Source organism: Gadus macrocephalus, chromosome 17 (genome assembly GCF_031168955.1).
Source record: "Gadus macrocephalus chromosome 17, ASM3116895v1".
Classification (NCBI taxonomy): domain Eukaryota; kingdom Metazoa; phylum Chordata; class Actinopteri; order Gadiformes; family Gadidae; genus Gadus; species Gadus macrocephalus.
In genome coordinates, this window is record NC_082398.1 from 14,353,576 (window position 1) to 14,372,380 (window position 18,805).

Genomic DNA, 18,805 nt, shown 5'->3' on the forward strand with positions numbered 1-18,805 from the left:
GCTTCAACCAGCATAAGGAGGAAATGACCTTATATGGAGGTAGGAGGTCTGTTCCACGGGACAGGTCCACCGCACGAACACTGTTCAGAGAGACAGAGAAAATAACATTATTTAAAAAATAATATATTAATCAACTTATTTAAATGATTGGATTGACCCCACAATGCACCACAAAACCAAGTAAATAAAATATTGGTCCGTGTGTCCATGACATTCAAGCTGCAGCTAAAACTGGATCGGTGAAATGAGGAACATAATGTCATGATGACAATGTCCACAACAGTCCTGATCCGACAGGCTCATCTGGTTTTATATGCTAGAGTCATCATGAGTCAGTAAACAGAGTCCTCTTACCACATGGAGCCAGTCTTCTGGACACATCCATACACCCAGCTGGACATCTCCTACACAGCCACGCATGCACACACACACACACACAAGGCACACACTATATCAACTAACCACGTTTCACATCATCAACCATGGCAAATCCCTTGCAGTTAAGGGCACGTAAAACGACCTTGATTACCTTATCCTACATATTGAGGCATGAACTGTATATTTCATGCCTGTATATTGTGTTTGTGTATGTTTGCATACGCATGTGTTTGTGTTTAGGTATGCGTATATATGTGTATATGCATCACCCATCTTGATGTTGGTTCTGTTTGTCTTGTTTTTGTCCCTATTTTTAACTATAAGCGTCTACTTATGCATTAGCACTTTGTATTTATTGTATTTATTGCATTGTTATTTTATCCTGTGTCCTTCCACTGCTGCTGGGCTGTTCTGCAACAAACAAATTTCTCCCATTTCTCTCTACGGGGGATTAATAAAGTTGTATCTTATCTTATCTTATCTTATTTAACCTCATCACAGGCCACACCGAACCAGTCCCAATGAAAGAGCCTCACCATGTTGTTGCTGCGACAGTAGAAGTGGCTGTAAGCCTTCCTGCGACTGGACAGGGCAAACAGGAAGTACTTTGCCTGACCTTCCTGTTGGCGTCACATCCCCACCGGAGACAAATCAAACAAACACGTCTTCATTATGAATCCAAACATCTGGTAGTGTGCTGTTTGAAACAAACCTTGCATCCACAATGCATAGAACAAACTTACAAATTTGATTCACAAAACGTAGATTTATGAAAATAACAAATAATAGTCAAAGGGGTTTGGGTTTAGTAGCACTTTTAAGAGGATACATTTCATGCTAAAACCAACCCTTTTCTACAGTTGAATAGATAATAAACCCGTTCCCGGGTCGACTCTACCTTGGGGGCGCTGTACGCCAGACGCAGTGCATTCACTTCATTCCACGCCTCAGGAGAATCTGCAGTAGGTAAACTAATTAAATGACAGACTGTAGATTTGCCTTTGATTTCCATTCCCATTAAGAATGCGACGGGTTTTCCGTTTGCCTTGAAATGAAAAGAACTGCCTTCCTGCCCCTCTTCTCCCCCCTCCCCCTGGAGGGGGGGGGGGGGGGGGGGGTACCGTGTGTGACGTGTGTACCTGGCAGGGGGAGGGGGGCCTCCGGGGTCTCATCCAGCATCCTGACGGGGTGTCTGATGAAGTGGTGGTGCAGCACCTCCATCCTCCTCACCACACTGTCTGTGAACTGAGCACCGCACACCCATTGGTCAGCTGCTCCATGGGAGGAGCTTAGAGATCAAGGAGGGTAGGGTGGAGGAGGGTATAGTGGAGGAGGGTAGGGTGGAGGAGGGTAGGGTGGAGGAGGGTATAGTGGGAGAGGGTATACTGGAGGAGGGTAGGGTGGAGGAGGGTAGGGTGGTGGAGGGTATGGTGGGGGAGGGTATACTGGAGGAGGGTAGGGTGGAGGAGGGTATAGTGGGAGAGGGTATACTGGAGGAGGGTAGGGTGGAGGAGGGTAGGGTGGTGGAGGGTATGGTGGGGGAGGGTATACTGGAGGAGGGTAGGGTGGAGGAGGGTATACTGGAGGAGGGTATACTGGAGGAGGGTAGGGTGGAGGAGGGTAGGGTGGAGGAGGGTATACTGGAGGAGGGTAGGGGTGGAGGAGGGTAGGGTGGAGGAGGGTATACTGGAGGAGGGTAGGGGTGGAGGAGGGTAGGGTGGCCGTCAAGGGGGCTCACTCCCAGCTGAAGGTTCAGGGGTTGAGCCCTACATCCACCCCAGTCTACCTGTAGGGCAGAACCTCTCCCCCCGACCTGCTCATTAATGACATGAGTTCTTTCTTTTACGGCAAGTGCATTTTAGACGAAAGGTGTCAAATAGTACATAGTACTAATTAAAGCGTTTTAGGTGAATAGTACAAACCCGAGCTATATGGTGTTGGACGGTTTTGTGTCTTGTTATTTCAACGACAATAATTCACTCAGAGGCCCTTTGACAGTAAATTAAGCCAATTGCACTGGGATACTGAAAGCATTTACAACAATTCAGTTAGGGCAATCTAATCTCAATCAATAGATGTCTGCATATAAACCTCACAAAGACTTGAATGCAGAATCTGTAAGCTACGGGACAGGATTTTAATATCGGAAGCATTCGGTTCTGGTTTGAGTTCCATCAACCAATAAGACTTGAGCAGACTGTGGTTACATGGTAAGGGCAGCTAAACAAACGTGTGCGGAGCAACAATCACCGAACCTATTGGCTACCGTCCAATGATGATTTAGCGTTTTATTAGTTTGATATCAGTTTAAAGAGACTAGCCGAAATTTTGTAGTCGTCGAAAATACGGAAAACAATAATGAATGAGAGAAAGCCTAGACCCGATAAATGCGTTATCGGTCTTCACCAGAACCCCAGAACTATGGTCCGTTACCCCCTGGGTAAATCATGGGGGAATGTTCCCTGAGATTTGGGGCAGTAAGACATAGCTGAGCGTGACTGCAGGTATCAACAGGGAGGAAGGTAAGGAGGAGGGTACTCCTGACCCCTGACCCCGCTCCTCATCCTCACCTGGTTGGTCTCGGGGTCGATGAGGTCAAAGAACGCTCGCACTGTGGCCAGGACCAGCTCTTTGCACCTGAACACAGAGAACAGAGAGCGCCTCTGTCAGACACACCAGAAGGAGAGACGGCGTGGTGGGAAGAAGAAGAGCCGTCTCACCAGACGATGGACAGGTGGTCGGTGGACACCCAGGTCCTGGGAACCGCAGTCGCCTGGGGGGGGCACAGAGGAAAAGGTTGCAGATCGGGGAAGAAAGCACGTTTTCTCCCACACGGAGCTCTGCTGGTTTCATTGATTAATTGTAACCGTTAACATCAAACACAGAATAAGAACTTTTAATTCTAAATTCTGGGATTGCTGCCTCTGCAAAGAGGCACATAGCTTAACCATCTGTTAATTAACTTAACCAACGAGTCTTGTGGACAAACAGAGGGCGGTTCAGATTGATAACCGGAGTCGTACCACCAGAGACAGCTTGTTGGGGTCTCCCGGGGAGCAGGGCAGGGTCGTCAGGCCGGAGCGCACCTGGTAGTCACGGTAACCCCCCCCCACCGACAGCACGGTGACGTTGGCCAGGCTGTCCGCGTGCCTCACCCACCTCTCCCGCACCGCAGAGTAGAAGTCTAAACAAAATAGACACCAATAGAAACAGAGACACAATACTAGAGTGAAATGTATTATCTAATATGGGTTGGATTTGAGTTTATGAGGACCATAGTTAGGATGGTCGCACACAAAATAAGTGATCTGGGGTTAGTAAATAGTAAAAAAAAGAGTTCTTCAAAGAATGAGTTGGTCTAAACACAATGCTGGGAGGTTCAATCCCTGTTCCACTGTAAGCATCCCTAAGGAGGAGGTGCAGCCCTCCCTCCACCACCAACACAGCCTCTCCATATGTCCACCCACCCATCTGTCTGTCTGCATGCCAACCTAGCGGCCTGTCAATCAGGCAGGCTACTGTGGCCCGTGTGAGCATGTGACCGACAGACAGTCGGACAGACAGACAGAACGATAGACACTGAAATCCTCCCTGAGGGGGATTAAGGATACTACAGAAATAAAGCAACAAAAAACACAATGGTTATTCGAATAATAGGTGACGTTATGCGACAATAGGATAAGTGACACCTAAAAATAACATGTTAAAAAAAGACAATAAAACAGAAAAAAAGAATTGCATTTAAGAATTTACATTTAAGCGCAATTAACTGATCTAGGTCATTGTTAAAGGTAAAAAACAACAAAAAAAACATGACATTGCAAAGAACCTTGCAAAGTCTTTTAAAGTGCAGTCCTAAAGTGCGCGTGGTATCAAGTGGTTACAGCGGTGGACCCCCTACCCAGCAGGTGTGTGTCCAGGGCCAGCACTGGGGCCAGGTGGGGGGAGGCCTGGGTGAGGATGAGGCTGACCAGCGGGGGGCTGAAGCGGGGCAGGGTGAAGAGCGCGCGGGCCACCACTCCGCCCATGGAGTGGCCCACCAGGACCACCGAGCGCGGCGGCCGCTCCTGGCCCTGGGGAGACGGGAGCGGGCCGTTATAAGGCAGGGCTTACCTCCAGCCAGGGATTCATTGGTGGAAGTACAGACAAAGTACCTGGTGGATAATACAGTTGAGAAACATGCATGCATTTAACTAAAATGAAACTTATTCAATCCATTTATACATTTCTATGGTCCTGTTTGACGTCTCGTGCTGCCAGTCTCTGTGTTGTGTTAGCAAAATGTATGCCATTTCCTTTGTTTGTATGTATGTATGTATGTATGTATGTATGTATGTATGTATGTATGTATGTATGTATGTATGTATGTATGTATGTATGTACAACAGTGTTGGGGAGGATATTTTTAAAATGTATCCAGTGACAGAATACAGAATACATGCCGAAAAATGTAGTGTAACGTATTCCGTTACATCACTCAATATTGTATTCTGAATACTTGGATTACTTCCGCATTGAATTGCATATTATAAGTGTAGGAATGCGGCATCAAATCCTGCTTACTAAACAGGCCTATTGTGGTGTGTTCTTCTGTTCAAATTGGCTGAATGTGTTAGGCCCAAGTCTCCCTGAAAGTGCACTTTATTATCTAAAGATAATAATATGCTTTATTTGGGTGTCTGTCCAAATATCCAACAGACATTCCGTCTCCTCTTGACTCCATATTGAGCCACGACTCATTTTCACCCGACGGTCCGATAAATATGCTACTAATCAAACAATATTCCCATAATGCGCACGGCTGAGCGGGTGCCTGTTACGCCCAAAGAGGCGCTTTGTAGAACTGGATTGGGCCGAGGTGCGTTCGCTTTCACATCTCAAGCAACCGTACCAGGGTTTGTTTGGAAGCGAACTGTGACCAGCTGTTCAGGGAGGTCTCGGTCGGCTGATTTGGTTCACATCAAAGTGAGGCGGTTGCATTCACACCAACGCAAACATACCGAACCAAGGGACCAAACCCGTTTATTCTACTTCATTTAAGAATGCTCGATTCTGATTGGCTGGGAGGGGTGCATTAATCCGGCATATTGCCCGCTGATTTGTCGGTTCTACTTGCTGCTGACTGAGCACAGTAGATCAATACGCCGCTTGGATCGTTTTCTATCACATACATTTCCAACATGAGGTCCATAGTAAAAATAAACCAAGGAGTGCATGTTTGATCGATCGTCATTGAAACTGACTTGATACGAATGTAGCAACTACGTTATTAAACTAGTGATCAGATCCAGCCTAGTGTGGTTGCTATAGAAACGAGTTACCTACAGCTGAGCTAACGTTATTCACCGTAGTTCTAAAGGGAACTACTTTTCGAGGGAGATTAACTTAAACAGAGTATACATTTAATAAGCATGCAATACGAATAAGAAAAAGGCTAATTATTAAACTAGGCCTATTTGAATAGTTTTATTATGTTGGCCGGCGCGAAGTAGAATAAACTGAATAATCACCTCAAGGCAGGGCAATAAACAGTTTGATATGCCCGGCACGCGGAAGGTTACCGCCCTCGACTTCGTCTCGTGCGGTAAGCCGTCCACGAGCCGGGCATATCAAACTGTTTATTGCCCGGCCTCTCGGTGATTATTCCTTAGTGCGCACTAAATGCTGTTGGTGTGAAAGCACGAATAAACTCGTGAAACAGAAGTATCGTCATGTGATCCATTGATTTCAACAATGTAACTGTATTCTAAATACCAACTATTTAAATTGTAACTAACGGAATACAGTTACTTATCATTTGTATTCGGAATACGTAACGCCGGTACATGTATTTCATTACTCCAACACTGAACAACATATTTTTTTCGAAAGCAGATCTGTGGGACAGAGAATCCAAGATATCTGGTTGTGTTGCTTGTATGTCAGTAGCAGAATAGGACATGGATCGTATTAAACTTGACATATGAGACTGGATATTTCTAGTACTTGTGTTAAATAATAAATAGTATTACAGCCTAATTGATGTATTTCGATAGTTTAAATCATGGAATTTGATTTTGTCATGAGGCCCAACCGATAATTCTTTAAAATGGACTCAATGAGCAGGCCCATATGTGTTCTGGGCGGCACCCGTCTGTCATGTCCGCACAACTCTGTGAAAAGGCTCCATTGGATTTTGCCTGGAACTTGGTGTTGAATAAAATTGTGAAATAGAATCATGGTTTAATTTTGTACGTCCTCAAAAGGCCTTACGACACTGAAGTTAAAGGGCAGAGATCTCTTCCACATGCCCCCAGAGTGGACCGGTCAATCCGCTATGGGGCGTTTCATGGTGGTTTATAGACCGGTCCATCTGCTCAGGGGGGTTTCACGGTTGTTTACAGACCGGTCCACCTGCTCAGGGGTGTTCCACTGTGCTTTACGGACCGGTCCACCTGCTCAGGGGTGTTCCACTGTGCTTTACGGACCGGTCCACCTGCTCAGGGGTGTTCCACTGTGCTTTACGGACCGGTCCACCTGCTCAGGGGTGCATCGTGGTGGTCTACGGACCGGTCCACCTGCTAAGGGGTGTATGGTGGTGGTTTACGGACCGGTCCACCTGCTCGGGGGTGCATCGTGGTGGTCTACAGGGCTGTCATTGTGTGCTGACCTTGTAGAGGCGCAGCACGGCCTTGATGCACTCATGCAGGAAGAGGGTCTGCTTGCGCAGGCTGCCCCCGTACAGCGCCACCAGCTCCTCGTTGAAGTCCACGGTGAACACGTTGAGGTGAACCCCCCCATCCAGGCTCTCCGCCTTCCTCAGCGCCACCGAGCCCAGGGAGCGAGCTGCAGCAGGGGACCAGGGGAGGTGTGGGGGTTAGGGTTACTGCTGTTTGTTCTCTCCATACAGTTGAAGGGTGTTGAATACTGAAGAGGTCTTTACCTTATATAGGAGAGTTGACCAGCAACAGACATTCATTTGATTCTATTTTAGCACTGATATCTAATTTCATTATTTACCTTACTTATTTTCATTGAAACTTATTTTTTTACCTTAATCAAAAGGCACTGCTTTTAATATTATTATGCAAGCCTTGGAAAACACTGAGCTGCTTTCAAAGTGTCCTTCCTTTAGTCTCCAATGGACCTGATCGCAAACCACTCTCCAAAACATTGAACTTTAAAAGGCCAAAGGTTAGAGAGCTCCTTAAGCTTTGGTTTTCTTCATGGCTTGTAATAAAATAATAAACCAACAGATTAATTTGATTCCTCCTTAAAGCCTGTCACAGGGAAGTCTGCCAGAAAGCGAACAGATGACTTCTTAATCATTTGATTCTCACGCCGGCTGCTTACGCTCTAAATCTGCCTGACCCCAGCAGGTTCACAGGAGGAGAGTTAAGACCCAGGTCGACTCTGGACTAAATACGATTTACTGAAGATAGAGAAGAAAGGAGCTTATCTGTAACTGAAATAGTCAAAGGCTGTGAATGGGCCAGAAAAATCTCTCTCTCGCTCTCTCCCTCTTTCTATCTCTCCCTCCCTCTCCCTCTCCTATTTTAAACATGCAAGTCCATTAGCAGTTATCATCAATGAATTAAAAGTATACTTTAAAGTTCATATTCATATAGTTTGAGGAGTCCTTGTATAGCCCTGTAAATTCAACGTTACTATGGTAATAACTCTTGTGATGGTTTTGCTTTTGTCCCTATGCAGTACCTGAGCTCGATATAGACTGGTATCCAAAATACCAGTTTTAACCTTTAACCAACGTTCTAAGTATGAGCCCAAACAATGTGAAAGATAAGAACATAGAAAGATAGGCCTTTCCAAAACCTATGTATCGGCCAAATGCTCACAGGCGTGCACACACCTCCTAAACAAACACACATACACACACACCAAGTAATAGATATGAATCTGTATCACTATATGCATATATATGCATCACTTCAACCGTTATAATGTTAATTGTTACTTTAATAGTTATTTTATATATGTGGGCTTGTTTTTATTCAGGTAAATTGGTATATTCTGGATGTCAAAGGGAGCCAAACATTTGAAGTGACAAAAGGTGACTGCGGACTAGAATGGCAGCATTCCTTCATGCCTCACCTGAGAAAGGTAGGAGTAGTACTCGCCTTCCTACTTAGTAGGGTCGTTTATGACGCTTTAGTTTATAGTTCTAGTAATTCAGATTAAATATAGTCAAAAATTCATACTACTTTAAATAATAATGTATTTCAGATCAAAATACTCTACATTGAAAAAAAACAAATCAGTTAAAAGAGTATTGTTCCTCAAAATCATGATCTAAATAAAGAAATATATCAAATGAATTATAGAATAAAAGTGCTTTAAAAAAGAAAGGTGAAAGAGACCAGTGTTTCTGAGTGGTCGGTACAGGCCCTGACCTAGAAGGCTCTCACCTTGCTTGTAGCTTCCTGCGTGCCCGGGCAGGAAGAGCACAGGGGCCCCGGACAGCTTGAGGGCCCGTGTCTCCTGGGCGTAGAGGCCCTCGCCGTACAGGTAGAGGCTGTAGGCCGGGTACAGCCTGGAGACACGCCGCGGCAAGGTGACCCGCTGGACGGACGGACGGACGCACGCACGCACACGCACACACACACACACACACACACACACACACACAGATAAATAGCAACCCAAAAACCAACAATCCCAAAACCATCCTAGTCCCACCCACTCACACCTAACCAAACCGCAGGCCAACGTCTCCATACATGACTGAGTTATCAAGCAACATCTTCCAATGTGTATTGTCACATCCCTAATGTTGTTAAAGAGCTGTAGCTCTCTCCCTGATCTGAACCTTAAATAACTCATGCTGTAAACATGGAGGACTATAGAGTTCCTAAGGATCCCTGCTCCTCCTCCTTACAGAGACACTTAAGAAGAATAACATTGTGTTATTGGTGAACTTTTTAAAAAGGTCCATATGTTTGTCTGCCCCTCAACATTTGTCCTACTTCTACACAGATCACATCAATACGCACGCACGCGCACACACACACACACACGGTTATGCATTCGCCTGAGAGAATAAATTCTGTTCTGAATTAACAACATAATTATCTCAGAATTGAGAGAAGTATTAAAAAACATTCTGTTCTCTTTTTCTGAATTAATGAGATACCTCAAAAGCCCAAGAGAAGCTCTCCATTGGATGGACTACATTGGGTGCTGCTAATCAGCCTAATCCTCCAAAAGACACTGAGTACGGGGTCGATATCCCAATGTCTCACACAACCTAAATAAAACTGGATTCAACTTAGCAGGACTGGTTAGCTTCTATGAAATAGAGCTCTTCGGTGAATGAGAGAATCTCTTGGGATGTTGAGGAATCTCGTTATTTCAGAAGACAAAGCAGCTGTTCTACCCCATAAAAACTTTCTCCGAATTCTGAGATAATTAATAATTCAGGGCAACAGAAAAAACAAGAGCAGAATTTATTTTCTTGCATTGCATTACGCTTGCGTATATATGTCTGCGTCTCTGAGGTTTAATTGAAAGGGGGATAAGGGGGCGGCACCATTTCGAGATGACAGCGAGATATGACTCCATAAGTGTGGGTCTGCTGTCATATTTTGAATTCAGTTGTCATTTGTGGAATTAAATCGATGTGTAGTGGGCTATATGCCTAAAAAAAGACCCACTTTGCCTACGTAAACACCATAATATAAAAAAAACTGCTGTGGGAGCCCAAAATAGCCCTGTTGTAGTACTGGGAGGGGGTGTTATCTTCATCATCACTAGATGGAGGGCGGATCAGATGGTCTTCACCCCACGGAGTGCCAGAATACTATCAGGAGACCAAGGAGGACCCTGATCCGAGGAGACCAACGAGGACCCTGATCTGAGGAGACCAACCGGGAACCTGATCTGAGGAGACCAACCGGGACCCTGATCTGAGGAGACCAACCGGGAACCTGATCCGAGACCAACCTTTAGGACAAACGAGGAAACGATCATCCCTTAAAAGGCCAATTACTAGGGGCAGCATGGGGCTCAGGAGGTAGGGTCGTCTGGTAACCTGAAGGTTGCTGGTTCCATCCCGGCTCCTCCTAGCTGAGTGTAGAGGTTTCCCTGATCGACATGAGCTGGCTGTCGTCTTGCATGGTTGACACCGCCGTCGGTGTGTGAAAGTGTGCATGAAAGCGCTATGAGTGGCCACTGGTTAGAAAAGCGCTATATATAACCCCGTATACCATTTACTCACCCTGTATTCTGGATACTCGTACATGTAGGTCATGCTGCACCGGTTCTCCTCGGACCCCGTCAGCAGCTCGCGAAGCCCCGCGACCAGCAGCACGAGAGCCGCCCCGTAGAACACCGAGAACCTCATCCTTCAACCGGAACTCAGGATCGGCGATGTGAGACGCTTCGTTTCCATCGCACTACTCCCGTTTCCGTGGACACCGGCAGCGACAATCACCAACTGTAGCCCTACAGTAGACACGCTCACCACGAGAAACCTCCCACTATGAAAACGTAAGGGGGCGGGCGGATAAGCTGGCCAATGGGCGCAGAACTCTCCAGGACGGCGGACTAATAGAAGAGCGCTATGGGAGGGCATCGATAGACGGCGAGTGACGTCATCATGTATTGAAGAGGGTGAGGCTGGTGATGAATGAGATCCTGTCCCATTTTCTTCATAAAAACAATGCATCTATTAAATTAATTCCAATTGAATAACTACAGTCAAAACACAATGATCGCTTGTTTAATCTTTACGATAATAGTAATGTTCGAAGAAGACAACTGGTTATTAGCCATTTAAGTTCGGTTTAATTTAATAAAGCATCTTTCTTCTGCTGCCCGGGAGGAAATTAAAAATGCATTATCATATACCTTAATTAAACGATTGCAGTTGTTACAAAACTTTCAAGATATTGTATATGAAAAAAATAAGACGCTACTGATTTTTCAATAGAATTAGGGATAATACATAAGTGTATTCACCATCTTCACATACACAGGATGAAGGGAGATCTGACAAGATATGCAAGTATTAATGAGGGGAGTGGTTTTACACTAAGAACATGAAGGGTGGGTCCTTAAATGGGTGATTTATTTTGACAAACATGTTATTTAATCTGCATATATCACACAACAACAAACTCTCAGGTGGAGACCCATACTTCTCCTTCTCATAGTGATGGATCTGCAGGACATACCCTGGTGAGGACCACCATGAGCCCCCCATTAGGAAAGACTATATAATAAATTGATGATTACATCTCTGGTCACCACTGTAGAACAATCGGATACTGCTACAGTCCATACTGTATAAATCAAAGTCTGTCAAAACACCCAGAAGTTGGCCTGATGTCTACAGCCATCCCCTCTGGATGGCCCACATGGAGATCTGACGCCCAAAAGACACTCCTTGTATTCCGGTTGATGAACCGGTACCAGGAGGGAGCTGGTTCTCTGTCGCTGTGACGACCTGAGACCCCGAAGCGCCGTGTTCTCAGTCCAACAGTTTGGAGTGTTCTATCCTGGTGATAGTCCAGTCTGGGGCCACACCCTTGGTGAACTCCCTCTGAAACCTAACCAGACATGTTACATCATGATGCAGTGGAAGGAAAAGACTATTGTTTTAATGGCCATGGGATACGTTGCTTCATTTGATCCTGTCATTCTTAGTAGGGATGCACCCATCAGGATGTTTTAGGGAGATAGATAGATGGACAAATTCTGCTAAAACGGGTACAGCCAGGTTTCTAAAGCCAGTGCTAACCCACAGAACATATTAATCATATTACTATATTATAGTAGATAATCAAAATCATTTTAGAATAATATAATACAGAATTCTAAACAATTGTATAATTATTTAGCCTAGGCTTTTCAAATCATTCCAATTTGCTAAGAGTTGTATCAACAATTTCATCCACAAATTAGATCTGGGAAAGGACATGGGTAATGCCAAACATTTTAGTTTAGTCTCCTGTTTTGACCAGTGTGGAGGTTTAGAGGTTTAGGTTCTGGTTTGTTGGCGATAGCCTATGGTGACATTTTTAATGGAACGATGATTAGAAAGACTCTGCTGCGACAGTAGATAGGCTATAGACTATGAATTCCGTCTTCGTCAAATCCTTATTTCCACAAAAGTTTCAGTTTGATAACCCCAGCCAATGCAACTTTAAATCAACGGAAGCATATACTTTAATAACTTTGCTTCAATCATTTCAACTTCTACGGGGATGTGTGAATTCTAGTTTAGGACTACTCTTACTTTGTGCAATATCTAAGAATGACAGGATTGTCCATTTCTTATGGTGAAGATAAACACTCACTCGTAGTTAGCTGTTAACAGTCGTTTACTCTCCGACTGCCCCTCGGTACCAAGGGCCATTTTGAAGATGCGCGACCCCTCCATGGGGTCATCCGGAAGCCGGGCACTCGTCAGATACCAAAAGCGCATGAGAATGCTGACAAATTTTCTCCCTGGAAAACCATGGTGTTGATTATAAATACCAAAAAAGACCCATGTTATTAGAAGACACTAATTGCTGCTCATTACTTTTTAATTGCTGAGAAATTTGTTGTTGATGCCTACCATCATCGTCATAGTAAATGCCCACATCGCTAGGTGTTGTATACATGATGTTGTCAGGGCTCGCCAACAGAGCCTGCTTGTGACTCTCTTGGAGAAGGTTGCATTTTTCCTCCAGCTTTGCGACCAACTGAAACAAATAAAGAAGAAACAACAGAGTCAGCAGTGAAAGGGTATGTTTTGGAGAACCAACAGCCTTTTTTTGTTGGTGGAAAGAGTAAAACAAATAAACCTACAATGTACTATTTGTGGTTGAAAGGAAAGGAAAACTGTGACAAACAAACGGAAATAAACATATTTTGTAGTTAGAGGGCTCCCTCTGTCCAATCTGGCTGTTTTATCTTTATAATGAGAACACCTTTCTACAGTCATCTCCCACCAATAGCATTGCCATTGACTATACTACAGTAGTATGTGGTTATAAACATACGATATAAAAGTTGTTACAGCAAACAGAGGGAAAGATACATTGAGGTTTAAAGAAGTGTGGTCATTAGGATCTGGGTGGCTCTCTACTTACATCCTGTGCTACCAGGCCTTCCAAGGCATCAAACTGACACTCGGACAGCAGTCTGGACACGTGGGCAAACGCCTGCATCATCCGAAAGGGAATTTCATGAATACAATTAAGATCCGAAACATAATAAAGCCTTTGGCTAAACTGCTATTTTAAATGATTCAGTTTTCTGTTCTTTTTCTTTTAAATCTAGTCAGTCATTTATGTTGTATTTCTTTCTTTTAAAGTGCATTGTAGCACTTTGAGGTCATTAAGTTGATGTAAAGTGTGTTATAAATATAACGTATTATTATTATTATAATAGTTAATTGATCACGCACGGGAAATTCAGGTTTCAACAACAGTACAGTCGAATAATAAAAACATTAGTCTTATTCATACAATAAAACTGAAGAACATATTTATACTTATGTTTATTATACAATAACAGTATATGCATGAAACAGTAAAGAAAAGTAGATGATATATTATCATTATCGCCTGCTGGTGACAACAAACGTCGCTGTTCTAACTCATCACTACAGTAGTGGGTATGTGGCTCAGGAGGTTGGCTGGTCACCAAAAGTCACCAAGTGCTGGTTCGATCCCGTCTCCTTCTAGCTGAGTGCTATCGAGCTGTCCCTGAGCAACACACCTCACCCTGACTGGCAGGTGGTGTGCGAATGTTTGTATGAATGGGTGAATGTTAGGCAATATTGTGAAGCGCTTTGAGTAGCCACTGGTTAGAAAAGCGCTGCAGAAATGCAGTCCATATACACTTTCTACCATTTAAACACACCTGTTTGGCCCCCTCGGTGAACTCCTCGATCCTGAACTCCTTGTCAAAGTATGCCCTGATCAGGAGGTAATAGAACCGGGTCCGGACCCAGATGAGGGGGTTTGGGATCCCCAGGACCATCACCTTCTGGTGGGGTCTGGGACCATCTGAGCTGTAGCAGCGGGGCGAGGACACCGCTCCGACGAGGGACAGCTGCGTGTTACCAGGTCGGGTCAGAAACAGACGCTCGGGTTTTGGATGACTGGTGATCTTGAGTAATGAAGGTAATCTACAACAGTAGCCTCTTCTTAATAAGGGCAGCGCCATCTTTGTTCCCCGTTTGCATCGTTCGGTCCGTCCGGTATTATCGTCCGACTGGAAACCCATCAGAATCAAAATTACCTTTATTACTTATAATTGTACAAATACACAATAGAAAAATTGTTAGGCTTGGACACATGCGAGGATTCACTGACGACGTGTGAACCCGTCTCCGAACAGCGGAGGTGATTTTGTTATTCCACACATTTCAAAATAAACGGAATGAATAAAGCCCTAAATACCATTAAAGGGGAACTATGCAACTTTTTTGGCTTAATTTACCTTAATATAACAGGTTAAGAGTCATTGTGATGGTTCTATAACACAGTATGGGTCGATTGGTCGCTGTTTAGACTCCCCCTAGCGTATCTTGGCGGAAAAATGAATACGCAAGTTTCTGCCGGAGGCGACCCGCCGCCCACTCTCGCGGGAGTCTCGGGTCTCGCGAAACACCGAATTGCTTTGCAGACCCACAAACACGGAACCGGCTCGATATAAACCAGTAGCGAAGGGTTTGTTACATTCATTTCGTGTATTGTGTAACACGAACGCCATACACACTATATGCACTGAATTCATGATGTATTTTTTGGTGGAAGAGAGTTATTACCTAAGATAACACATTTGAGTGTGCTTGAACCTGGAGACATGCTTTTTGGAAAGAAAAATCATAAGTGGCATTCGGCTCACCTCATACTTCTCTTATATCTGTGTGATGGTTATCCAACCAGGATATCACCAGATAAAATGAGAAGATAAATGGAGCCGACTTTATCTGTCTTTTTCCAAATAAATAATACCACCCCCACACACACAATATAATATTGACATTTTATTGCACAAAGATTGCATTTTTTTTTTTTTAATTTTCTTACAAACATCTTAAAGCTTTGTAAACAGTGAAGCAGCGTCGTCCCAGTGTCAGCGGGGTTGTTCCACCACTAAGACCCCCCCCCCCCCCCCTCATCGCTTTCTTCTCCGGGTGTGGAACCCCACATAATTTTTAAATAATCGATTGCCCTGTATGGAACTAGTATGTAAATAAAACAAAAAGAGTGCTGATACAGGCTCATGAGAGTAAAACTGATTGTGATATGCTGATGATAATCGTGACTGAACCCTTTTTCATAGAAAAGGGGGAAGAAAAATGGTACAACTTATCCTGGGACTGACTTTACAGAGCCATACGTTTTAAATACTGTAGATATATTGTTTTTGCTCTTTGGCATTACACATTAACAAGGAAAAACAGACTGAAAAAAATACCCCCCCACACAAATGTGCTCTTTATCCCTGGGTGACGCCTCCACAGTGTAGACCAACAGTCCTGGACGCAGCAACAACAGCAGTCCTTGGGTTTGTAGATACTATTTATTTTTCAAATGTTCATTCTCAACTATATTAAGCATGAATGTCTTATTTTAAACGGTCAAGCATTCCGGCCCATTTAACTTGATAAGAACAAGGCAGATTCTGGTGTCCATATTTAACAGCTCATCCTTCCAGAAACCAGTGCCAATAGTTTGAAGCCCTCCTACACTAGAGGAGCCCAAAGGGTTTTAGACCTAGAGACATAAAGAAGCAATCCTCCTGATGATCCAGTCAATCCATTAATGAAGCCCGTCACTGTCATCACTAATGATTCATTAACGACTCAGAATAGGACACAAACGCATCCACCCCTTGACCTAATCAAACACATACATCCACTCTGACCTCAAACACACACATCCACTCTGACCTCAAACACACACATCCACTCTGACCTCAAACACACAAAGATCCACTCTGAACTTTTTTGTTGGGGTTCAACAAAAACAGGAAGAAATGGCACATAGTCACCAGTGTGGGTTGTGTGTTGTGTGTATGACTAAAGGCGTCACTATTTCTCTCCTTTTTTATATTTTTCAAGTTTCTGGGTTCCTGCTAAGGTGGCTAAGAAGCTGAAGGAAGGGAGGGGTGATTCAGGTGTTGGGGACAGCTAGCCGCCACTGGTGAGCAGCCGGCAGCGGTCGCTATGCGAGGTTGCTACGGAGTCTGTGCCGTGCCGCGGATGGACTTCATCTTCTCCAATCTCTTGGAGAGATGGCTGTTGTTGGATTCAAGTTCATCCACCTTGTCCAGAGCTGACCGCAGCTGAAACCGGCCGCAGAGAGAAGGATATATAACCATTAGTTAATATTGTGTCAGACCGCTGATATTATGAACTCTGCTGAAGTAACTCTACAGTCATAATACCTGTTACCAGGGACTTTTCTGGAAGTCCCTGGCTGTTCCCTTTCACAACTTCCGATCAAAAGGACATATACTTTTCATTTACTGTACCGTTAGCCAAAAAACATCTTTGAAAATATGGAAAACAAAAGGTGGGAGGGTATGATGGAACAGTTTCGTCCTAATCCCTGTCCTCTGGTCTTCAGATTCAAGTCTTAATGAAAGTCCCAGGAGCATTAGAACATTGGCATGGAGTTGTTATCATTCAGCGGACATACCTCTCTCTGCAGCCTGCGCTTCTCCGCCTTCAGCTCGTCTTCCACCTTCTCTGCGTTCTCTGAGGCAGATTTGTAGCGGGTCACCTGGCCTTCCATCCTGGTGACCTGCAGAACACAGATCGCACCGTCAGCCGGGTGTTCCTGTGAGAATACTCCAACCTGATCTAATATTAACCTGAGGTCAGATCCTGCTTGTTTCACAGGGGTTGCCCTCAGAGGGGTCTCTGGGACGCTGCGCGACCAGCCCATGCACGGCCATGGCATTTATACTTTATACTATAAGTATTGCTGTGGAATGCGCATTTTGGTCACTGTCCATGTGGAGCTTTAAAGTTTAAGAGATGAAGACGTATTTTTGGTTCAGGCACGCTGAATGTATTAGGGTGTAGCCTCATCAGCTACCCCTATTTAATGGCGTTAACAAACAAAACAGAAATGTATTTATGCGTACAATCTAAAAGGGGTGAGATGCCAAAAGGTGGGGGTGCACTGATCTGATGCAGTGGCTCTCCTAGGGGAATCCACTGAGCGGGGGGAGGGATGGGAGGCGTCTCCTACTACATACGTTCTGCTCCAACGCCGTGACCTCTTGCTCCGCCTTCACCAGTTTGAACTTCAGGTCGTTGACCTGCCGCGAGGCATCGCCTGCAAACGTTCACAATAAACCAATTGAACCATATCCTGCATGTTGTATAGAATACATTCTTCTGCATCCTGTCGCATTATACTGCTACTGTTACTATCCAAATAACCTCGGTAATGCTTGTATCCACAGCTTAGAGTGTATTCTGTACAGGTCATTAAAGATGAAAGAAATGATACTGATTAGAACATCTTAGACCACAGACATTGGGGCATTAACCCAGGACCTATTGGCTAGAGGGGGGGGTCGACACCCAGGCCACTATACTTTCCTTTCAGATTTTGTTGCCCATAGCAGTCAGAGCAATGTTATCATTTGAGATGCTTCCTGCCAGTAGCATCTCAAATGATAACATTGCTCTGACTTCTATGGGTAAGACTCTAGTCCCTTACCTGGGCTAACCGTATAACTTACGTTGCTGTTCTAGCAGGTTTGGATCGGTGCCGTTCTCCAGGATGTCTCCATCGGTGCTTAAACTGCTCTCTGTCCCGTTCTTCTGAGCGGTCTTCTGTTCCAACTGAGCCTTCAGCTTCTTCACCTGTTGGAGGCACCGCCAACGTGAGTGGGGGAATGTTGGTGAGTGAGGACCAACACAACTTCCCACACCAACCCAATCCATCAGATGAACGGAACATCATCTCAGCTGCTTTCACCCTCTGAGACAACGATCACAGAATGACGCCCGAGCCCTGCTCCACATTCAGTTGATATGCCACATACATATCCCCTACAAAGGGCCTATCCCCCTGGTACGCTGTGGGTGATCTTTGTCTGTACCTGGTCAATCATCTTCTCCCGCTCGTCCACTAGTTTCCTCAAACGGATCTCTAAAAGGAAAACCAGAAAGGCCATGAGAACGCTGGCTTAAACTCGATCGACCCGTTGTAAAATACATTCCTTGGTTTACTAATATTCATTTAGTCGATAATCAGAAGTCATGACGGGCATGCATAACAAAAAAAGTTAAATATATTAGCAGCACTGCCCTAAGAAAAAATTGTAAGTAAATTAGATATAAAATAAAGAACGTACCAGGGTGGAGCCAAAGGGATGGAGGAGGGGGGAGTGGGTCAGGCTGGGAGGTGCTTAAGGTCACATGAGGCATGCAGCACAATGCAGCCGTCCAATGGGAGTGATAGGG

At 44.7% G+C, this 18,805-nt stretch overlaps 3 protein-coding genes across 5 annotated transcripts in view; all 3 read right to left on the minus strand.

Annotated features, from left to right (window-relative positions):
* pgap1 (post-GPI attachment to proteins inositol deacylase 1) overlaps positions 1–10,916 on the minus strand; it is a 29,027-nt gene extending 18,111 nt beyond the window's left edge. The window contains exons 1-12 of the mRNA XM_060076627.1: positions 10,592–10,916; positions 8,784–8,937; positions 7,028–7,203; positions 4,280–4,451; positions 3,402–3,562; positions 3,099–3,151; positions 2,949–3,015; positions 1,518–1,623; positions 1,277–1,335; positions 915–998; positions 355–404; positions 29–80 (exon numbers count right to left, since the gene is read on the minus strand). Coding sequence (XP_059932610.1) covers positions 29–80; positions 355–404; positions 915–998; positions 1,277–1,335; positions 1,518–1,623; positions 2,949–3,015; positions 3,099–3,151; positions 3,402–3,562; positions 4,280–4,451; positions 7,028–7,203; positions 8,784–8,937; positions 10,592–10,717 — 1,260 coding nt within the window. The 5' untranslated portion in view covers positions 10,718–10,916. The remainder of the gene's footprint in view (positions 1–28; positions 81–354; positions 405–914; positions 999–1,276; positions 1,336–1,517; positions 1,624–2,948; positions 3,016–3,098; positions 3,152–3,401; positions 3,563–4,279; positions 4,452–7,027; positions 7,204–8,783; positions 8,938–10,591) is intronic.
* Positions 10,917–11,137: 221 nt separating this feature from the next.
* maip1 (matrix AAA peptidase interacting protein 1) lies at positions 11,138–14,579 on the minus strand. Its single transcript, XM_060076629.1, has 5 exons — positions 14,230–14,579; positions 13,455–13,526; positions 12,938–13,064; positions 12,675–12,825; positions 11,138–11,924 (listed from the first exon to the last, which is right to left on the minus strand). The coding sequence occupies exons 1-5, from the start codon at positions 14,533–14,535 to the stop codon at positions 11,846–11,848; spliced, it is 735 nt and encodes a 244-aa protein (XP_059932612.1). The 5' UTR covers positions 14,536–14,579; the 3' UTR covers positions 11,138–11,845.
* Positions 14,580–15,348: 769 nt separating this feature from the next.
* The window catches only part of lrrfip1a (leucine rich repeat (in FLII) interacting protein 1a), a 39,750-nt gene continuing 36,293 nt past the window's right edge, over positions 15,349–18,805 (minus strand). For all 3 annotated transcript variants that reach the window (XM_060035533.1, XM_060035532.1, XM_060035534.1), the window contains 5 exons: positions 18,442–18,491; positions 18,079–18,202; positions 17,587–17,666; positions 17,022–17,126; positions 15,349–16,665 (listed from right to left, as the gene is read on the minus strand). In XM_060035533.1, coding sequence (XP_059891516.1) covers positions 16,558–16,665; positions 17,022–17,126; positions 17,587–17,666; positions 18,079–18,202; positions 18,442–18,491 — 467 coding nt within the window. In that variant the 3' untranslated portion in view covers positions 15,349–16,557. The remainder of the gene's footprint in view (positions 16,666–17,021; positions 17,127–17,586; positions 17,667–18,078; positions 18,203–18,441; positions 18,492–18,805) is intronic.

What these genes read in the sequence shown, in the direction of transcription:
- maip1 (XM_060076629.1), bottom strand. Translation starts at nt 14,535, where the DNA reads ATGGCGCTGCCCTTATTAAGAAGAGGCTACTGTTGTAGATTACCTTCA. An exon ending in TCACCGAGGGGGCCAAACAG is followed by an intron (nt 13,527 to 14,229) that starts GTGTGTTTAAAT and finishes CGGATGATGCAG; the next exon opens with GCGTTTGCCCACGTGTCCAG. An exon ending in AAGGCCTGGTAGCACAGGAT is followed by an intron (nt 13,065 to 13,454) that starts GTAAGTAGAGAG and finishes TATTTGTTTCAG; the next exon opens with TTGGTCGCAAAGCTGGAGGA.